A 20,167-nucleotide genomic window follows, 5' to 3' on the forward strand; every position below is an offset into this window, starting at 1 on the left:
CACACAGTTCAACTGATTGCATTAAAAAAAAACCCGTAAAAAAAATTTTTCAAAAAATTAGTAGATACACCTCCAAAGAAAACATGCTTTTTCGTCTTTGGAGGGGTATAAGAAAAAATAAAATAAAAAGAACCTTGCAAAAGCTCTTTTGCAAGCCTTCTCCTCTTTCCCCTGCGCTAACTTTGAGAAGCTTCTGAGCTGGAGGCTTCCAAAATATTTTCTCTCACTGGACTGTAATACAGCTCACCGAGAAGGGGGGAGGCACGATCTAGCTTAGCACACCTGCCAATCGCACACAGGTCTATGGGATATAAACATCCCACACCTACTGTCCAGTGTGAGTTTGATGGACATGGAGTTCACCCCCATGCAGCAAAATTTCCTCTTTGAATCAGAATATATTTTCTAACAGACTATTAACAGTTCCATTTACTTTTGTGTACAGAGCTCTTCAGTGAAGGCCTTATAGCTACACCACACATGCATGCACACACTGTAAAAATAATTGTATAAAAAAGAATAAAATACCGTATATACTCGAGTATAAGCCGACCCGAATATAAGCCAAGGCCCCTAATTTTACCCCGGAAAACGTATTGACTCGAGTATAAGACTAGGGTGGGAAATGCAGCAGCTACTGGTAAATTTCTAAATAAAGTTAGATCCTAAAAAAAATATATTATTTGAATATTTATTGTGTGTGTGTGTGTGTGTGTGCGCGCGCGAGTATGAGTGCAGTGTGTGTGTGCGCGCGCGAGTATGAGTGCAGTGTGTGTGCGCGCGCGAGTATGAGTGCAGTGTGTGTGCGCGCGCGAGTATGAGTGCAGTGTGTGTGCGCGCGCGAGTATGAGTGCAGTGTGTGTGCGCGCGCGCGAGTATGAGTGCAGTGTGTGTGCGCGCGCGCGAGTATGAGTGCAGTGTGTGTGTGCGCGCGCGCGAGTATGAGTGCAGTGTGTGTGCGCTCGCGAGTATGAGTGCAGTGTGTGTGCGCGCGCGCGAGTATGAGTGCAGTGTGTGTGTGTGCGCGCGCGAGTATGAGTGCAGTGTGTGTGTGTGCGCGCGCGAGTATGAGTGCAGTGTGTGTGTGCGCGCGCGCGAGTATGAGTGCAGTGTGTGTGTGCGCGCGCGCGAGTATGAGTGCAGTGTGTGTGCGCGCGCGCGAGTATGAGTGCAGTGTGTGTGCGCGCGCGCGAGTATGAGTGCAGTGTGTGTGCGCGCGCGCGAGTATGAGTGCAGTGTGTGTGCGCGCGAGTATGAGTGCAGTGTGTGTGTGCGCGCGCGCGAGTATGAGTGCAGTGTGTGTGTGTGCGCGCGAGTATGAGTGCAGTGTGTGTGCATGAGTGCAGTGTGTGTGTGTGCGCGCGAGTATGAGTGCAGTGTGTGTGCATGAGTGCAGTGTGTGTGTGTGCGCGCGAGTATGAGTGCAGTGTGTGTGCATGAGTGCAGTGTGTGTGCATGAGTGCAGTGTGTGTGCATGAGTGCAGTGTGTGTGCATGAGTGCAGTGTGTGTGCATGAGTGCAGTGTGTGTGCATGAGTGCAGTGTGTGTGCATGAGTGCAGTGTGTGTGCATGAGTGCAGTGTGTGTGCATGAGTGCAGTGTGTGTGCATGAGTGCAGTGTGTGCGCATGAGTGCAGTGTGTGCGCATGAGTGCAGTGTGTGTGCGCATGAGTGCAGTGTGTGTGCGCATGAGTGCAGTGTGTGTGCGCATGAGTGCAGTGTGTGTGCGCATGAGTGCAGTGTGTGTGCGCATGAGTGCAGTGTGTGTGCGCATGAGTGCAGTGTGTGTGTGTGTGTGTGTGTGTGCGCATGAGTGCAGTGTGTGCAGTGTGTGTGTGTGTGTGTGTGTGTGCGCATGAGTGCAGTGTGTGCAGTGTGTGTGTGCGTGTGCGTGCAGTGTGTGTGTGCGTGTGCGTGCAGTGTGTGCGTGTGCGCATGAGTGCAGTGTGTGCGTGTGCGCATGAGTGCAGTGTGTGCGTGTGCGCATGAGTGCAGTGTGTGCGTGTGCGCATGAGTGCAGTGTGTGCGTGTGCGCATGAGTGCAGTGTGCGCATGAGTGCAGTGTGTGCGTGTGCGCATGAGTGCAGTGTGTGCGTGTGCGCATGAGTGCAGTGTGTGCGTGTGCGCATGAGTGCAGTGTGTGCGTGTGCGCATGAGTGCAGTGTGTGCGTGTGCGCATGAGTGCAGTGTGTGCGTGTGCGCATGAGTGCAGTGTGTGCGTGTGCGCATGAGTGCAGTGTGTGCGTGTGCGCATGAGTGCAGTGTGTGCGTGTGCGCATGAGTGCAGTGTGTGCGTGTGCGCATGAGTGCAGTGTGTGCGTGTGCGCATGAGTGCAGTGTGTGCGTGTGCGCATGAGTGCAGTGTGTGCGTGTGCGCAGTGTGCGCATGAGTGCAGTGTGTGCGTGTGCGCATGAGTGCAGTGTGTGCGTGTGCGCATGAGTGCAGTGTGTGCGTGTGCGCATGAGTGCAGTGTGTGCGTGTGCGCATGAGTGCAGTGTGTGCGTGTGCGCATGAGTGCAGTGTGTGCGTGTGCGCATGAGTGCAGTGTGTGCGTGTGCGCATGAGTGCAGTGTGTGCGTGTGCGCATGAGTGCAGTGTGTGCGTGTGCGCATGAGTGCAGTGTGTGCATGAGTGCGTGTGCGCATGAGTGCAGTGTGTGCGTGTGCGCATGAGTGCAGTGTGTGCGTGTGCGCATGAGTGCAGTGCGGGCGTGTGCGCATGAGTGCAGTGCGGGCGTGTGCGCATGAGTGCAGTGCGGGCGTGTGCGCATGAGTGCAGTGCGGGCGTGTGCGCATGAGTGCAGTGCGTGCGTGTGCGCATGAGTGCAGTGCGGGCGTGCATGAGTGCAGTGCGGGCGTGCATGAGTGCAGTGCGGGCGTGCATGAGTGCAGTGCGGGCGTGCATGAGTGCAGTGCGGGCGTGCTTGAGTGCAGTGCGGGCGTGCTTGAGTGCAGTGCGGGCGTGCTTGAGTGCAGTGCGCGCGTGCTTGAGTGCAGTGCGCGCGTGCTTGAGTGCAGTGCGCGCGTGCTTGAGTGCAGTGCGCGCGTGCTTATGTGTTGCAGAGCCTTGGTGAAAAACTCGACTTATACTCTAGTATATACGGTAAGCAGCTTTGTCAAAAGGGGCAGGAGAACACATGCACCATAACTTATGTAATCAGCGTCTTGGTGATGGTGTTTTTGTTAAAGCTGCTGTCAGCCCCCTCAATGGCTACTTTGTCTTATAGGTTTTCCATCCGCTTGGCAAAACTTTACAAAAGTAGGAGTTACTGCCATCAAGTTGTCAATTCCGTGAGCCAACAGTAGTGACGACTGAAGTAAAAGGCTCTGTCTATGAAGGATCCCGCAGCCTTTCCTGCAGTCAGTCAGTCATTGGGAACCTTTTCAAAAAATACAAAGACCCCAGAAAGTGACAAAGAGCTTTAACTATATCTTAGTTATATAAAATTATTTGTTGAGTGGCATACCTCCAGTAAATTCTTCACACACATTTAGGGTTTCAAACACCATAAATGTTGACAATACTTAATTATAAGGGGGCTATGCCAATACACATCATATAGCATACTATTCACATGACAAACATTCCTCCTCCTCAGCATGCTTCCGGACTGATTACCAGGAACACACGCCACGTTGATTGATACTACATATTTTAATAGCGGCTAGAACATGTGTAGCACAGAAATGGGAATCCACAGATGCCCCTCTACACAACAGGTCATTGCTAAATCAAACCTAATGTACCAGTATGAAGAGATGTCTCATAAATTGATAGGTAATCTAGAAAATTTTTGTGGGAGGGGTAATTACACCAATGTCAACACCAGCGACTTAAAACAGGATGAACTACCAGCCCATATAGAACATAAACAATCGAGAGATATGTCTGGATATCCTTCCTAACATTAGATACAGTTGACAAAGTCGACAAAGCACTTAACATACTAGCGAGATGTGGATAAGAACAAGCATACAGAGACAAACTCTATCCAAATCCCTGCATTTTTATTACCTCTTAAAAAAATCCTATACACATGTAGCCCCCAAAGATGGGCCTAAACTTCCCATCAGAGCCCAATGATCATATTAGGACCCAGAGAAATAACCAGACACATCTTTACATGATGTTGCATACTGTCCTAGAAACAAATATATGTATTTTGGTTATCAAAAAAGCTCACAATGTAATGTTCACTCCAGATAGATCTGGAGATCTGACATAACATTAACTGTTATATAACATTAACTGACATGCAAGCTCAACCTCAGGGCATTAGGTTTTTCGGTCTTTATTATGTGTTTCCACAATGCTATATTATGTACAAAAGTCTTCAATGATAATTAAACAAAAAAACTAATTTAGCATTCATTAGAGTAAAAAGAAAAACAAAAAAAACCAACAGGATTATCTCTAAATTGAAGAGAATTAAGTGCAAAAGCCAATATCGAGGGTAAATTAGTGAAGCTATTACTAGTTAGGTATTTTCAGCAAATCAGCTATTTCAACCTTATTGTTTCCATTCAGTTTAAATTCACACAAAAATAGCATTGTTCGGGGGCGGGGCCGGACCGCCATGCAAGCAGGTCGCCCTACAGAGCAGCTCCTGCAACTTCCCTGAATTTTAACGCCTAAAAATCGATTTACTACCTACCTGACGATAAGCAACGGCGACCCTGTGTATGCAGCCACCCTGGTCCCGAGGAGAGGCTTGCTGCTCAGTTTTAGTCCCTCGGAGGAGTGCTAACCGTCTCCCGCGATGGGGAGTGCTCAGGCAGTGAGTGGAGTGGACGGCCGCTGCCCTGCTATCCTGCTCACCAGCGGTGCAGGAGACACACGAGCTTGGGAGGGACTGGCCCCGTCCGTCCCCCCCCCCTCTGGGCCGGGGGGGTGATCCCGGTCCTCACCCTGGGCCCTCAAGGGTGCAGCATCACCGGCACGGCGGGCTGTGACAGAGCTCTAAAACCCAGAGGCCGCAAACAAGATGGCGGAGACCACATGCCGAGGCACCTAAGTAGGCACATACCTCACACTGAAGGGAAGCTGACAGGGGCCAAGAAGAAACCGGCAAGTATCTGTTCAGATTCAACTCGGGTCACGCCAGACGGCGGCAGAGAGGCCGGGACCGCGCTGGGCCGTTTGGGGCACAGGTACAAGCCAGCAAGTGAGGACGACACCAGCGACTTACTACACCCACGTGCAGCTACTAAAAGTGTCCTCTAAGGGAGAAACAGAACCCCAGTGACGAAAACCTGCACAACAACCCTCTTACAGTATCGGGAACATGCAGAGACAGCCCGCAATCATAAAGGTGACACGGCACGGCAGCGAGGAACCAGCTCCCGCCTGGGACAGACACTGGACTATACCGCAACCTCCACTAAATAGCTGCTACAAAACAACTGACCCTCTCAGATGAGACTCAATGTCCTGTATATTTTTATTAGTTGGTTATATTTTGGCTAATTTTATGATTTATGTGGGGCAGGGGGTTGCCAGGCTCAGGGGGAACATAGCGCATTATTTAGCTGATAGCCTGCTTTCTCCCTATATAAGAGTTTCCATGTCTGGAATGTCTCATGCATATTAATCAAGTTTGTGCCTGGAGTTTAGACACGGCTGTTGTGCTGGACCATGCTACCCTGCTACCTTACAAGCATGTCCAGAATACCTAAAAGTCCTAATAGTATGGGGTTGATTTTGCTGCATGTTTTCTACTCACTATAAACTACTGATGACTCCATGTTATAGCATAAATACTACTTACACACCACTTTAAGTTACTCATATAAGACCTGCCACGTTATGCATGCTGATGTGGCTGTGTGTCACCCTGGCGACTTACAGCTAGACGTATGCACCAAGCTTGTTTATTCTCATATATAAAAACATTGTTTATCAACCTGTTATTATACCCTTGTAAAAATAGTGCAAGACTACCTCAATGCCTTATACCATGTAAGCTATGTGTCCTGACTTTCTTGTTAAATGCTATTGTGGCATGGCAAGCTGTATGTAATCACCTGCACTACAAAAATAAAGAATTTAAAAAAAAAATAAAAAAAAATAGCATTGTTCAAATAAACCCCAGAGTGTTTTGCATATATAACTGAAGAAAGGGTCACCGATTTACATCCGAAATCACAGAGTTGGTGCCATGTACATATTTTGGGCATTTCTTAATTTACATTCCCTTCTCCAATTTAAAATCTACCAAGGCAATATAGTTTGGACTCAAACTTAGAGAATGTATATCTCTACATTCACTATAAAACATCCAGGCAGTAACAGCACTTTTCTTATGAATGATGCCTCTGTGGACTTCACAAGCTTTAATAAAGTAACATGAAGATTTATAGCAGTAATAAAGTTTACATATAAAAAAATGAGCAAAGCATGCAAATGCAAGCTTCATAACAGATGTACACAGGGTGTGGCTTCATAAACTGACAGCAAACCAGAAAGTTCTGAGACAGACATTTTGTGTAGAATGAGAATAAAACAAAGAAATGGAAAGAAAAAGCAACAATTGAAATGTTACAGATTATTAACGTGTTCATTAATTTTCAGTGAGGAGAACTAAGTTTGATCCAGTACACCAGGCACACAAATTTTACTTTACAACTGGTTTCAAAATGACCTAAACATTCATGTTATTTTGACATCAGGAAATCAGAATTAAACCAGGATCTTTGTGTAGCACATCTCTTAAAGATCTCCTCTACCCTTCACAAAATTTAGTGAGCCATATTTTTCTACATCAAAAATAAAATTCTTAAAGGGACACTATAGTCACCTGAACCACTACAGCCTAATGTAGTTGTTCTGAAGTCAATATACTGTCCCTGCACACTTTTTAGACTAAAGGCAGGGTTTACATTGCTGTCTGGTATCTCCTCTAGTGTCAGTTACTCAACGACCTCCATAAGTGCTTCCTGGGTCAGTGCAACATGGTGTGCAGCAGCTACTTTAACGCTCCCCAAAGGGATGCATTGATTCACAGCATGGCATTTTGTCATGCACGCGCAATAGTCTCCCAATGTTTTTCTACTGGGGAAGCATTGGATTGGTTGAGATCGTCAAGATTGATTATCTCAGCCATGGAGGTGGGTCAGCCCTGGCGTCACCAGTACAGCGTGGGAAAAATGAGTTAAAAAAAAAAAAACTCTTTCAATGTGATTGGAGGGGGTCAGGTCACCTAAACATACTCCCTGAGAAACACAGTCACTGCAACACTCAAGTTTAAAAAAAATAAAATAAATGTAATCCACCCAGCCTCCCTACCTTTGGGAGAACTGGGGTGGATCAGCTTTCCCTGGAGTCCTGTGGGGCTGCCGTTATCTCCATGCTCTGCTCCCTAGAGCGCTGTTTAGTGATGCAGGCCGGAATGACGCCAAAGTACGGCTCCTGGCATCACTGGAAGGTGCGCGAGGGAGCAGATCTGGGAGATGACAGCTCCATCGCCACAACAGCGCTCATTCAGCCGCCCGCCTCCTTCATACAACTGATAGTCTGCCTGCCCGCCAACAATCTCAGGCAGCCGGTCACCTCAGGGGCTGAACAGGCTCATAAATTCCAGACACCAGGACAAATTTCCTGTTTGCCATGGTGACCTGGCTCCTGGGATTTGTCGAGCCCTGCTCTAAGCAACAAAATCACTTCATCTTAAAGAAGTGAAAGATGGGATTTTTTTAAATGGACTTCCCAAATGAATTCAGAGATGTCCAGAGTCAGTATTTCTCACTGTGGAGATAAAGGTTTTTCCTATGGTCAGGTCCCATAGATTTCTTAACCAATTTAGCGACCATAATGTTGTGTTAGTTAAAAAGAAAGTGATCAGCAATCCAGAAGTTGTGTACTATATCTCCCCTGATGTTTTGCCAGCATTATGACTGCAAGAACAATTGGGGGAAGTAGTCGACAATATCTGGAGTGCGGAAGGTTGCCTACCACTGATTTAAAAAGCTATGTGCAATTCCAGTTGAGAAATATGCTGCTGAAGAGGTTTCATGTGAGCCTTGACCCAATAAACAGCTAGCATGGACACCGTTAATATGCAGAGAAACAGGATGGAAATGTTCATTATCAAACAACCTATCCAAGTATGCATCTTTGTGTCTGCTGAGAGACAATTTATTAATTCCAAATCTATTATGAGATCAAGCAACAGGATTCTTGAAGGAACTTTAGTGGATTTTTCCCAAATTACAAAAAGTTCTGAGTGTAATATCCACGTATTCATTTATATGATAAAGTGATTAGGCTTAGTAATTGGTGAGGTGCAGAGCTGGAAACATTTTATGGCCAGTCTGACTTGATTGAAAATTAAAAAAAGCTTTGAAAATGTTCTGCTATGGAAGCATGGAGACAAGCATCTTTTAGAATCAATGAAATGACACGATTCCGATTGAATCAAACTGAATTTCCTGTACAAGAATTTTACTAGTCTACCATCGAGTCATAGTCAGCTGTCCAGTGCCTGATCCATATCAACTTCCTGGCTACTGTAACTACCCCCACAGACAGAGGAAATATTTAATCATTCCAATGAGAGATCACAGAAAATAAACAGCAGTTATTCTTCAGAAATTTCATTTATACTTTTGCGCTCTCTCATAGGGTGCCTGAATGAGAGATTCCATCCAAATATTTTTGGCCCTGGCACCCAGAGTTCCAGCAACTAAAACTTAGCTGAAGGGCTCTAGGGACTAACTCTGCTCTATTGTCCATTGCATTCTTAAAGGGACACTCCAGTGCCAGGAAAACAATCTGTTGCTCCCCGGTTGCTGAAGGGGTGAAAACCCCTTCAGTCACTTACCTGAGACTCCCGCCGATGTCCCTCGGCGGTGGTTTCTGCTCACTGCCGCTCCTCTTCCTTAAGTTAGCCAGTGGGCGAGACTGATCCCGCCCGCCGAGACCTAATGCACATGCGCTGCAATGCCACGCATGAGCATTAGAGCTCTCAATAGGAAAGCATATAAAATGCTTTCAATGCGGTCCTCTGGGGAATTGAGCGACGCTGGAGGTCCTCACACAGCGTGAGGATGTCCAACGACGCTCTAGCACAGAACACGGAAGTGTCCTTTAGTGGCTGTCCAGTAGACAGCCACTAGAGGTGGAGTTAACCCTGCAAGGTAATTATTGCAGTTTATATAAAAAAAAAAAGTGCAATAATTACACTTGCAGGGTTAAGGGTGGTGGGAGTTGGCACCAGACCACTCCAATGGGCAGAAGTGGTCTGGTGCCTACATTATCCCTTTAAGACCAACATAGTAAAAACCTATAGGAAGAAAATTCTTCTGGATTAACTGGGCAGTGTGAGAGTCTACATTGGAGGTGTTTTAAATTATGTTCCTTCTTTTTCTTGCAGAGGACAAGTATCCTTAGACTGTTCAGCCTTACCGGATGAACTAATATCCTTAGCTACTTATTTATATAGTCTGGTTATTTTTTGCTCTTCAAATGTGAAGAAATACGTTACTGAATCGGTTTCCAAAATTAAGTGTTTCATTTAAGTTCTCGTCCCCTTTTCTGTTTTGAACAGGAGTCTGTTGAGAAGTGAGTGTGGAACATTTGCAGACCTAAAGACTTCAGAATTAGACGATCATGAATCCAAACAACAAAATAACAAAATTATTTATGCTTTACGTTAGATGAATATCTGGCACAGGAGCAGCACAGCTTCTTTTTATAACCATCTGGTAGTAGAAAGCTACCAACAGCTCAAGCAAGCTGCTTAGTTTTATCGGTATATTTTTCCTTCACAGAAGAGGATATAACTATACATACTACATGTAAAATAATATAAACACAGCTTAGCCAGAATAAGGCATAACCTTAAAAAGCCAAACTGATAGCTGCGTCAGAAACACACTTTGGCCTGAATACGGTTAGTCAGGAAGGGACTTTAAATTCACCCAGATTTAATTATTAGCACAGAAAAGCCAGAGTTCTGTTTCCACACTGCACTAATGTGGAATGCAATGCCATCCAAGGAAAAGGAAGACATTTACCTTAAGTGTGTTCGGTCTCTCCTCAGCCCCATCAAGCTCTTGGCATGTGTCCCATTATAAATAGACTATGAAAGACCTGTACTTCTTGATTGCAAAGATACAGCCATGCATTTATTGTACTTAGCACTGCACTGAAAATTGTAAGTGCAATTCCTTTCCCTTCATTTACCATCACTTAAAATCTCAATATACTACACTATATCCGTGTCTTTTTCCTTCTCTCCTCCATATCGCTCTGAGCGTGGGAATTCCTTTACAGGCGCTGCTCCCTGATCCTACTACCTACATCCATTGTGCCACCAGAAAAGAAGAGACTCTGGTTTGTGGGAAGTTTCAGCAGCCACATACTACAATTGCAAGTACTGATATTCCACCTACCCCTCTATTCAACTGTTCAATGACAGCTATGAAACCAAAGGCAGGTGTAGGACCCTTGTAGGCCAGAAAAGTAAAGGAATTGCCACATGTCAAGTGTTTATTCAAGAACAAACCCCCCGCCCCCACCCCCTGCTCCCCCCCCCCCCCGCTCCCCCCCCCCCCCCCCCCCCCCATTTAACAAACAAGTAAGTGCAGGATCCATGGGCATACTAGGCAAAGACAGCAGCAACATTTTCAGCTTATCATTGCAGTCCAAAGTTGGACAGGTTACAATACATGGAAGTTACTTCAACATTAATCAAGCCGCAGCATTAGGAGCCACTTTGTATTTCAAAGCTGCATGAAAATGTTTTTTTTTCTTTTAAATTCTTTATTTTTGTTGTGCAGGTGTTTACAGGATATCAACTGACGCCACAACAGCGTATTGCAAGATTGACACACGTTAGACAGTGGCATGAAAATTCGCACATTTTTCTATATTTTTATCTAGCTTAACTAATAGGTTATATTGCCAGAGTAAAAGTAAATGAAACAGGTGAAGAGTGAAAAACATTTAATGCTTAACATGCTAGATTAGCTATGTTAGTGTGGTATAGTGTACTGACAAGCTTATGTGCTTCAGGGTTATGGTATGTGTTGAGCTTGTTTGTTATAGGCTGTGAGGTCTTGTCCTGCTTGGCTGTCCCATGGCATATGTGTTAACATGTTGTGTGGGGTTTAAGGTAGGTAACGCCATTGGGACTGCACAGTGCCAATCTCTGGTGAAGCACTTAAATATATAGTTGCATAAGGCAAGAGGGTAAATGATAGCTGGTCACAGGCTAAACATGCTGAGTGAAGCTACTAACAAATATACAAGTAATGCTAGAGGAGTTATGTTGGTCACAGTTCAGTAAGGACATATGCTGCAAGGTGAGTATCTGGGCTGTATGTTGTTGCCAGCGGTAACAATGTCCCATAAGGTGCATAATGTAGAGACTGGAGCCCAGCACCACGTGCTTTTCAAGTTGACTCTTTCAGCCTATGCCCACCGGGTGTACAGATCTGTCCAGCATGGGGGTGACCTGTCTGAGGGCAGCACGCTCGCTTGGTGAGGTGATTATGAATTTGCTTGCACGGCAGGACAGGTGCCTCCTCGGTACCACTTCCCCGGTTGACGGTGGATAGGTTCTCTGCTGCATCGTGGATAGTGTCGCTGAAGCAGTCTCCTCCGCCGATCTCTACACACGTGGCATCCGCCATCTTGGGTGGTGTGTTCATGCTCTCGAGCAGAGTGGCCTTGTCTTCGGGCCTTGAGTGGACTGGGGGTGCTGTTTGGTAGGTAGGGGACGCAGTGTTGTGACTTGGGCTTCGGCCCCGTCAGAGGGTAAGTAGCTCGGTGTCTGGCGCCGGTAGCGGTGTCGCCATTTGCTTTGCATCTCTCCCCTTCCCCCATCTGCCTCCGAGTATAAATGTCTTTTAGGGGCCCCACAATGCTTACTCCACACAGGTGCAGCTTGTCTGTCGGGCTCCGGTAGGCAGGATAGTGGAGTGGCGGCCGTCCACTCCACTCCACTCCACTCACCGCCAGTTGCTGCAGAGATCTCCCCTCTGGGGGACTAAAACTGTGAGCAAGCCTCTCCCCGGTTCCGGCAGCCCTTATCCGTCGAGGGTCGCATTTATGGGTGAGGTATGTGATCAAAGTCGTGGTTTATGGATATTATAGGGTCGTTGTGTGCCGGAGCTGAGCTTCCCTGCGACCACTCGGCCCCGCCCCCGAAAATGTTTTACACAAACCAGGGATCCAACACGCAAAGACTTCTTGTACTGCAAGCACCACAAACATATATAAAGTTTTCTTTCCCTCTCAGAGTGACCCTTTAATTATTTCCAGTGGTGTTTACATTTTTAAATCCTCACCACATTTGTGGCATCATAGTATGACACCATATATCCATGAACTGCAACACAAATGTACAAATGAATCCATTTGAGGACTTCAGTGACGAGACGCAATACCCAACTAATTGTAAACACTTAGTTTTTTCACACTCTAGATCTTTATATATATAAAAAAAATTAAATTATATTGTATTACATCGATTACTAAAATTATCAGAAATATGGCATGTCATGTTTCATAGAAAAATAAAGACAGTTTAAATAGTAAACTAGATTGTCAGGTGTCCATTACAAGAGGTGGTATTATGGAAAGGCTTAATCTAATTCACACACAACTGATATAAGTTCACATTTAAACATTGCAGAGTTAAGAGAAGGGCCAAGTAGAAGTGTTACTGGATGCGAAGTAAGAACAAATACGGAAAACAAGGTAAGAAAAATGTCAAATTTCTTAGACCTAAGGATTATAGCAGGTCCTCTTTTTGCAGCAGCCATATACCGTTTACAGTGCAGGATTCCTCACTATGTAAGAATAACATTTATCTTTCTCTGAAAACTGAATTTCTATCAAAAGCTGGGTGGCTAGCAGGGAGCAAAGAATTTTTCTTTAACTTTATGGTGTTTAAGATACAAGAGAAAGTGCCATAGGACACAAATCTCATTAAAAGAATCCTTATTCTGTACTTCCCCGAAAAACACAAATTGCTGAATTTGTAAACGGTTTACTATAAACCTCTTAAACGAGCAGTTTCAGATTTTTGGGGACGAATGTGTAGAATGAAAATAGTGTGTCTATATATTTTAAAGTATATACGGTATATAATAAATATAATTATTTGGGAGTCTAGGCCAACTCCCCAGTTTTGCACCACTCCCTGTCACAGGTGCCTCATTCAAGGGCCCTATTTAATATTGACCTGCAGACATTCCCAGGAGGAAATATTTCCTAAGTAAGTGGATTAATCTCATAAGAGCAGGCATTAGGATGCTATAGTAAAACTTGCCAATAATGGGGTACATTGACGTTGTGGCAGGCTTTTGCAATTTATGACCATATACTGTAACTAAACCCCCATTTTTTTTGCCTAGGTGAGGTGATTTTAAATAAAAACTATTACATTCTGTAATACTTCAAATTGCGGTTTAATAAAAGCGAGTGCGCTGGATCTTGTATGTTGTATAAATTGACCCTCGCAGTCTTGTCATCCTGATGAAAGCTCCAGGTGGGAGTTGAAACCCTGATTTGACCCTTTTATATTATGAGTTCAAAGTTATATTTGAAATTTTGAATCAGACCTTGGACTGCGGTCATACTTTGGCTTTTTGTACTTTTTTGCTTGACCAGCACCGGTATTAGTGGTATCTATACGTTCAAGTATAAACTTGCAATAAAGTGTGTTTCTTTGAATCCTCTTTTTGCCCTCTTTTACAGGCCTACTCGTACATTGGTTTCGGCACACCTCAACCAACTTTGCTTCTCCTTCTACATTCCATTACGTATTAGATAAATTCCGAGCACAAATAATATATTATAAATTATTAAAGGCAAGCATGTCAAACGCAAAGGCTAACACGGGCCAAATAAACAAAGTTACATAGTTACATAGTTGAAAAGAGACTTGCGTCCATCAAGTTCAGCCTTCCTCACATATGCTGTTGATCCAAAAGAAGGCAAAAAACCCAGTCTGAAGCGCTTCCAATTTTGCAACAAACTAGGAAAAAAATCCTTCTTGACCCCAAAATAGCAGTCAGATGTCTCCTTGGATCAAGCAGCCATTACCCCACTAATTAGAAATTATATCCCTGTATGTTATGTTTTTGCAAGTATTTATCCAATTGCAGTTTAAACATCTGTATAGACTCTGACAAAACCACCTCTTCAGCCAAAGAATTCCATATCCTTATTGCTCTTACTGTAAAAAAACCAAAACTTTTCTTTGCCTTAGATGAAATCTCCTTTCTTCAAGCCTAAATGTGTGACCTCGTGTCCTATGTATAGCCCTGTTTATGAATAGATTTACAGATAATGGTTTGTATTGGCCCAGAAAATATTTGTATAATGTTATCATATCCCCTCTCAGGCGCCGTTTTTCCAAACTAAAGAGTTCTTCATAACTAAAATGCTCCATTCCTTTTATCAATTTTGTAGCTCGTCTCTGCACTTTTTCTAGTGCCATGATATCCTTCTTTAGAACAGGTGCCCAAAATTGCACAGCATATTCAAGGTGTGGTCTTACCAGCGATTTGTAAAGAGGCAAAATTATATTTTCATCTCGAGAACTTATGCCCCTATTTATACATGACAAAACCTTACTGGCCTTAGCAACAGCAGATTGACATTGCATATTGCTACCTAATTTATTGTCTATAACAATTCCCAAATCCTTCTCGTGTGTTATCCCTAGTTCACTACCATTTAGGGTGTAAATTGCTTGTGCATTCTTAACCCCGAAGTGCATAACTTTGCATTTTTCTACGTTAAATTTCATCTGCCATTTTAGTGCCCAGTCCCCCAATCTATCCAAATCCCTCTGCAGCAAGGCAATATCCTGCTCACATTTTATTACTTTACAAAGTTTTGTGTCATCTGCAAACACTGATACATGGCTTTCAATGCCCATTTCAAGATCATTTATAAATATGTTAAATAGAAGCGGTCCCAAAACAGAACCCTGAGGGACACCAGTTACCACTTTTGTCCAGCTTGAAAATTTACCATTTATGACAACTCGTTGTACTCTATCCTTAAGCCAATGTTCTACCCAAGAACAAGAATATTCATCTAGACCAATTTCTTTTAGTTTGAAGACTAACCTATTGTGAGGAACCGTATCAAATGCCTTGGCAAAATCCAAGTAGATCACATCCACTGCAACACCCTGATCTATATTTCTACTTACTTCTTGGTAAAATGCAATTAGGTTAGTTTGACATTACCTTTGTTTCATAAAACCATGCTGATTATTGCTAATAACAGTTCTTCCCAATGAATTCCTGAATATTATCCCTTAATAGCCGTTCAAATAATTTCCCAGTCACAGAAGTTAAGCTCACAGGTCTATAATTTTCAGGCAAGGATTTTTAACCCTTTTTAAATATAGGGACAACATCTGCCTTCCTCCAATCCTCCGGTACAATACCGGTAAATTTATGTGGGCTGCAAAAAAACAAAAACTTCTTACTTACTTCAAATCACTGAAGTAGTCATGGTTCTTAGAGTAACCCTTGAACCCCACTGCACTTTGGTGCTCAGGCATACAATACCATATAAGAACATGTGCACACAGACATTACTTAAGTAGCAACATAATGTGGTAATGTTTGCACCCTGAGTAGCCTGGCATTTTCCCACATTTGTGTCATCGATAACTATAAAATGGCTGGATACTAATTGTGGATTCACTAAGCACATTTGGTCTTGTTCCTCAGAGGCAATGCTATTGCAAATGTGTATCATTCCTATTAGCAATATCAAAGTCGGACAGGTTTCTATGGAATTCACTGGCTGAGAGTGTCGCAAAAGGAACTGACAATGCCAACATGAAAAAGGGACATATCTCTAATGAAGGGCCAGACCACAGGTGGTCACCCGAACCTAGAGTGAAATCATTCAAAATCAGTCTGACAAATAACCAGAGGATGGTGCCAGGGGAGTCCAGTAGTATAACAACTAAGTGGTTACTAGTGCTTAGAATGATCCTTTAAATAAACAGTCCAAGCACCATACACAAGGCAGCGCAATGTAGTGGTTATGGTTTCAGGAGTGCAATTGCCCTTTATGGGATCCCAAATGCTACATTTCTTGACTCCACTACTCTAGACTGCTTCCAGCTCTCTGCCTGATGATGAATGACTTAGCTTTGGCTGTGAGTTATTTGTTAACAGTTTCAACCAACCAATTAACTATCCCTGTACTGCAAGGCATAGCTCAGGAGAACCTTACTGAAGAAGTGGAGACTGGGAGTAGCACCTGACTTACCCGATATATTAAGTCCAACCATAAAAAAAAAAAAAAAAAATTTGGCTACTTACAATTTGGTGGTGGCAGGGCATTACATGCATCAGCCCATTGATGGGGTAATGGTACTTGAATGTTTTAATCAGTGGCAGGGACATTAACAAGTATGGATATATATTACAAACTATAAAACGTGTCTGTATGGTAAACAACAGGCTTAAATGCCAACAGTTGTAATGGGCTAAATTCTTGAAAGTGGTGGCAAAAACAAAAATGTACCAAAAAATATTTTTAAAAAAGTGCACTTTCACCTTTTTGACACTTGATTTGATAGTCAATAATATGCAAGTGATGTCAACAAGGACATAAAAATACAATTCTTACGTAAATACCATGGAAAATTAAAAACAAAGAAAATTGTAAATTAGTGATAAATATGATCTGGAATATTTTTACAATTTGGTTGTTTTTGTCTATGTTCCATTTAAGATAAGCAATTCCCTTGTCAATTATACACAACTGCCAGCTTTGTGAATAACCTACGTATGTTTGATATGATTCTAAGTGAAACATCTGCAGGTATTCTATAAACAACTGCCACTGTTATTTCGACTTTGTGCAACAAACTAATTTTTTGTTTGTTACTCCAACAGTAACGTATATTGACCAATGCTTAATACCAAGCATGAAATTAATAAAATGAATGTAGTGATTGATAGGATAACAGATTACAGTGTTCACAAAACAGTCTATAACAAAACAAGTTTAATACATACAGGAGAATCAATACAGGTTCACAATCCCACCTGTGCCCAATAACCTGTTTGTGGTAATAGGTTAGGCATGCCCCTTTATATCATGACATCCATGTCAAGTCATCTGTCATTCCCCTTGTGCTCAAATAAGAATGCAGAGTTAAAATATATATATATATATATATATATATATATATATAGTTCACAAAAGTTCAGTTATACTGCTTAGCAGGGGCTCCAAGTAATTAAAAGCTTATAAACACACTTTCATTCAGTTGAATTCCAACTCCCACTATTTTTCAGCTGAGGAGCAGACTAAGAGGATTAAAAGATTGCAGTCCACACAGTTTGCCATATTTACACTGGTCACCTCTGCAGTTGCAAACAGATAATGCGGCTTGAAAATTGGCCATAAGGACAAAAGTTTTTGAATCAATAAGCAGTATCGCGTCCTCTTCACAACCTTGAATGGATTTGCACAATATAATGTAACCACATTTAGTGTCTACTTAATACAAAATAGTGCACCAGACCAGTCCAAATTAGATACACACAGATAAGACAAAAATGTAAAAAAAAATTCTCAAACATTAAAGCAAACACGAAAGTTGTGCGTAATCTTATAGCTACAAATATCTCCTTGTTTTTTGTTAGCAGGCCTTAGCTCATTCATCTGTCAGTTCACCTACATTACACAATTCCTGAAACAACGACACACCCTTTTGTCAATGCATGAATTATCTCATTCACCTGCCTGAAATCTCAGTTGAGTGTCATACACCTACACAGAAGCAGGTACTTATCCCTTCCGCCTTCAGTTTATGACCTAAGCAAAGACCAAATGGAAAGGCCTGAAGCCACCATAAGACAAGAGTGGATTATAGAATTGCATAAATGGGAATACATAGTTTATTAGGCAATACTAGCATGGTACTATATATATATATATATATATATATATATATATATATATATATATACACATACACACACACACACACACACACACACACAGTAAACTAATGCATTAACAGAATGTCGAGCTCCTTGACAGCCTAATACAGAACACCAAACACACTGGAGTTTTCCCTCTTTAAAAAAAAAAAAAAAAAAAATACCAAGTACAAACAGAAAAAAATGCTCTGTTGACAGGATCTGTAACACATCTTGTTATTTTGTGTAACTTTGTATTTATACGTGTTCCCCAAGACCGACCTAGGAATGAAACAATGTTCAATGTGTCCACCCTGGGTAATATCCTGCATAAATAAATAGCACCAAACTGAACAGACACTACATGAAACCAGCAGCCCCACACACGGCCAGGCAATGACTGTATGGGGATGGTGCCGGAGAAGATCTGATTCATTTAAACAGCTCCTGGCCACGGAGAGGAGGAATCAGGAAGTGATGGGGCAGGTGCGGTGCGGCCGGTGATGGCTGGTTGATGATGGCCAGGCCGGTGCTGTGAAGGTGAGCTGGGCAATGAATGGAGGGCAGGCGGGTGGCGGGCTCCGCTCATTCATTGCCAGGCCGTGCCCAGCGGCCATGACAGACCCCATAACTGCCAGCCGATAATACCCCCCCGGGCCGGGCTACTGCCGATAATACCCCCCCGGGCCGGGCTACTGCCGATAATACCCCCCCGGTCTGCTGATAATACCCCCCGGTCTGCTGATAATACCCCCCGGTCTGCTGATAATACCCCCCGGTCTGCTGATAATACCCCCCGGGCCGGGCCGGTGATGGCGGAGTGGTTGGGTGGGTGGGCGGCTCTCCTACCTGCAGGTGCTCCTGGAAGCGGATGGGAAGGATCTGAGCCATGGCGGTTGCTGTCTCCTGCCTCTCGCTGCTGTTGCTGCCTCTCCCTCTGTCAGCTCTTGCCGGCCGGCTGCCTCGCTCGCTCTAGGCTCGAATAAAGATGGCGGCTGCGCTCGCTCGGTCGGTTGCTATGGTGTCCCCGGGGTGCTGTTTACTGGGTGCCTCTCGGTCAGGAGCCGCAATGGCGGAAACGGGTGAAGAGCTTCTGCAATCCGGAGACACAGCTTCACCCTCAGCCAGCGCCCCGCCCACTCCGCGCGCAAGGATACCGCCCCCCTCCTCCCTGACAGGATGGCGGCCGACCTCTCAACGCCCGGCGGAGGGATACACCGGGAGCGATACTCCTCAATCTGCCTAGGAATATGGGTCAGGGACTGGGTGAATGGCGGTGTAGCAGAGAAATAAACCCAGCAGAACACACACAGAGTGAGAAGGTTGCAGAGCAAGCCAGGCTCCAACGCTCATATAGAACATCCGGGATTATTTTTCCATTTACCCCCTTCCCTTTTTTTTTTTTTTTGATAATTCTGCCACATCATGCGACTCGATGGCATGACGTCATTTCCGGCAGTTCTCTACCTTGGCCTTGGCTTCCTGGTCACATGATCCAGAGGCATTTTCATATTGGTGTTAATAATGCTCACTGTGGGTGGCTTGTGAATGTCACCCTGTGCACTGCCTGATAGCATCCAGCTCAGCAGGGCGGATTCATTACACCCAGAGAGCAGCACAGGGCTGATTGCAAGATAAATGGGAACCAGTCATACCCCATGCAGATAGTTATATTATGGGATAAATCTCACTATTAGTCAGTAGAGACATTTATTAAATTGTGACTGGTAGAAGAAAACTGTCAAGGGAATTGCAAAACTAAACCAAAATTGCTGTAATGGAAAATTAGTGTACGAGGATACAACAGTGGGTACAACCAACATTTGCAAGACTGTGCAAAAATAAATAAATAAGAATTTCAGTTACCAGAGTACCCTTAGAATACAATTAAAATAAATAAATAAAAAGGTCGTCATAGAATTGTTGGAAAGAAAATGTTTTAGCCCAAACAGAGATACACAGATAATTATCCTTACCTGTATTAATTACACTTACATTTACAAAAAAAGAGAGCCAGGAAGAAATGAATATTGACGCTTTTATTTTCTGTTGAAAAATTGATTAAAGGGACACTATAGTCATCAGAACAACTACAGCTTAAAGGATCACTATAGTGTCAGGAAAACAAAGCGGTTTTCCTGACACTATAGTGCCCCCCTCCTGTGGTGCTGAAGGGGTTAAAACCCCATTCAGCAGCTTACCTTAATCCAGTGCCGGGCTCCCTCGGCGCTGGTGGCTTCTCCCCGTCC

At 43.9% G+C, this 20,167-nt stretch overlaps 1 protein-coding gene across 1 annotated transcript in view; it reads right to left on the reverse strand.

Annotated features, from left to right (window-relative positions):
- The window catches only part of CLTC (clathrin heavy chain), a 90,408-nt gene extending 71,335 nt beyond the window's left edge, over positions 1 to 19,073 (reverse strand). The window contains exon 1 of the mRNA XM_063455272.1: positions 18,768 to 19,073. Coding sequence (XP_063311342.1) covers positions 18,768 to 18,809 — 42 coding nt within the window. The 5' untranslated portion in view covers positions 18,810 to 19,073. The remainder of the gene's footprint in view (positions 1 to 18,767) is intronic.
- Between the last annotated feature and the right edge of the window lie 1,094 nt (positions 19,074 to 20,167).

Source organism: Pelobates fuscus, chromosome 1 (genome assembly GCF_036172605.1).
Source record: "Pelobates fuscus isolate aPelFus1 chromosome 1, aPelFus1.pri, whole genome shotgun sequence".
NCBI lineage: Eukaryota > Metazoa > Chordata > Amphibia > Anura > Pelobatidae > Pelobates > Pelobates fuscus.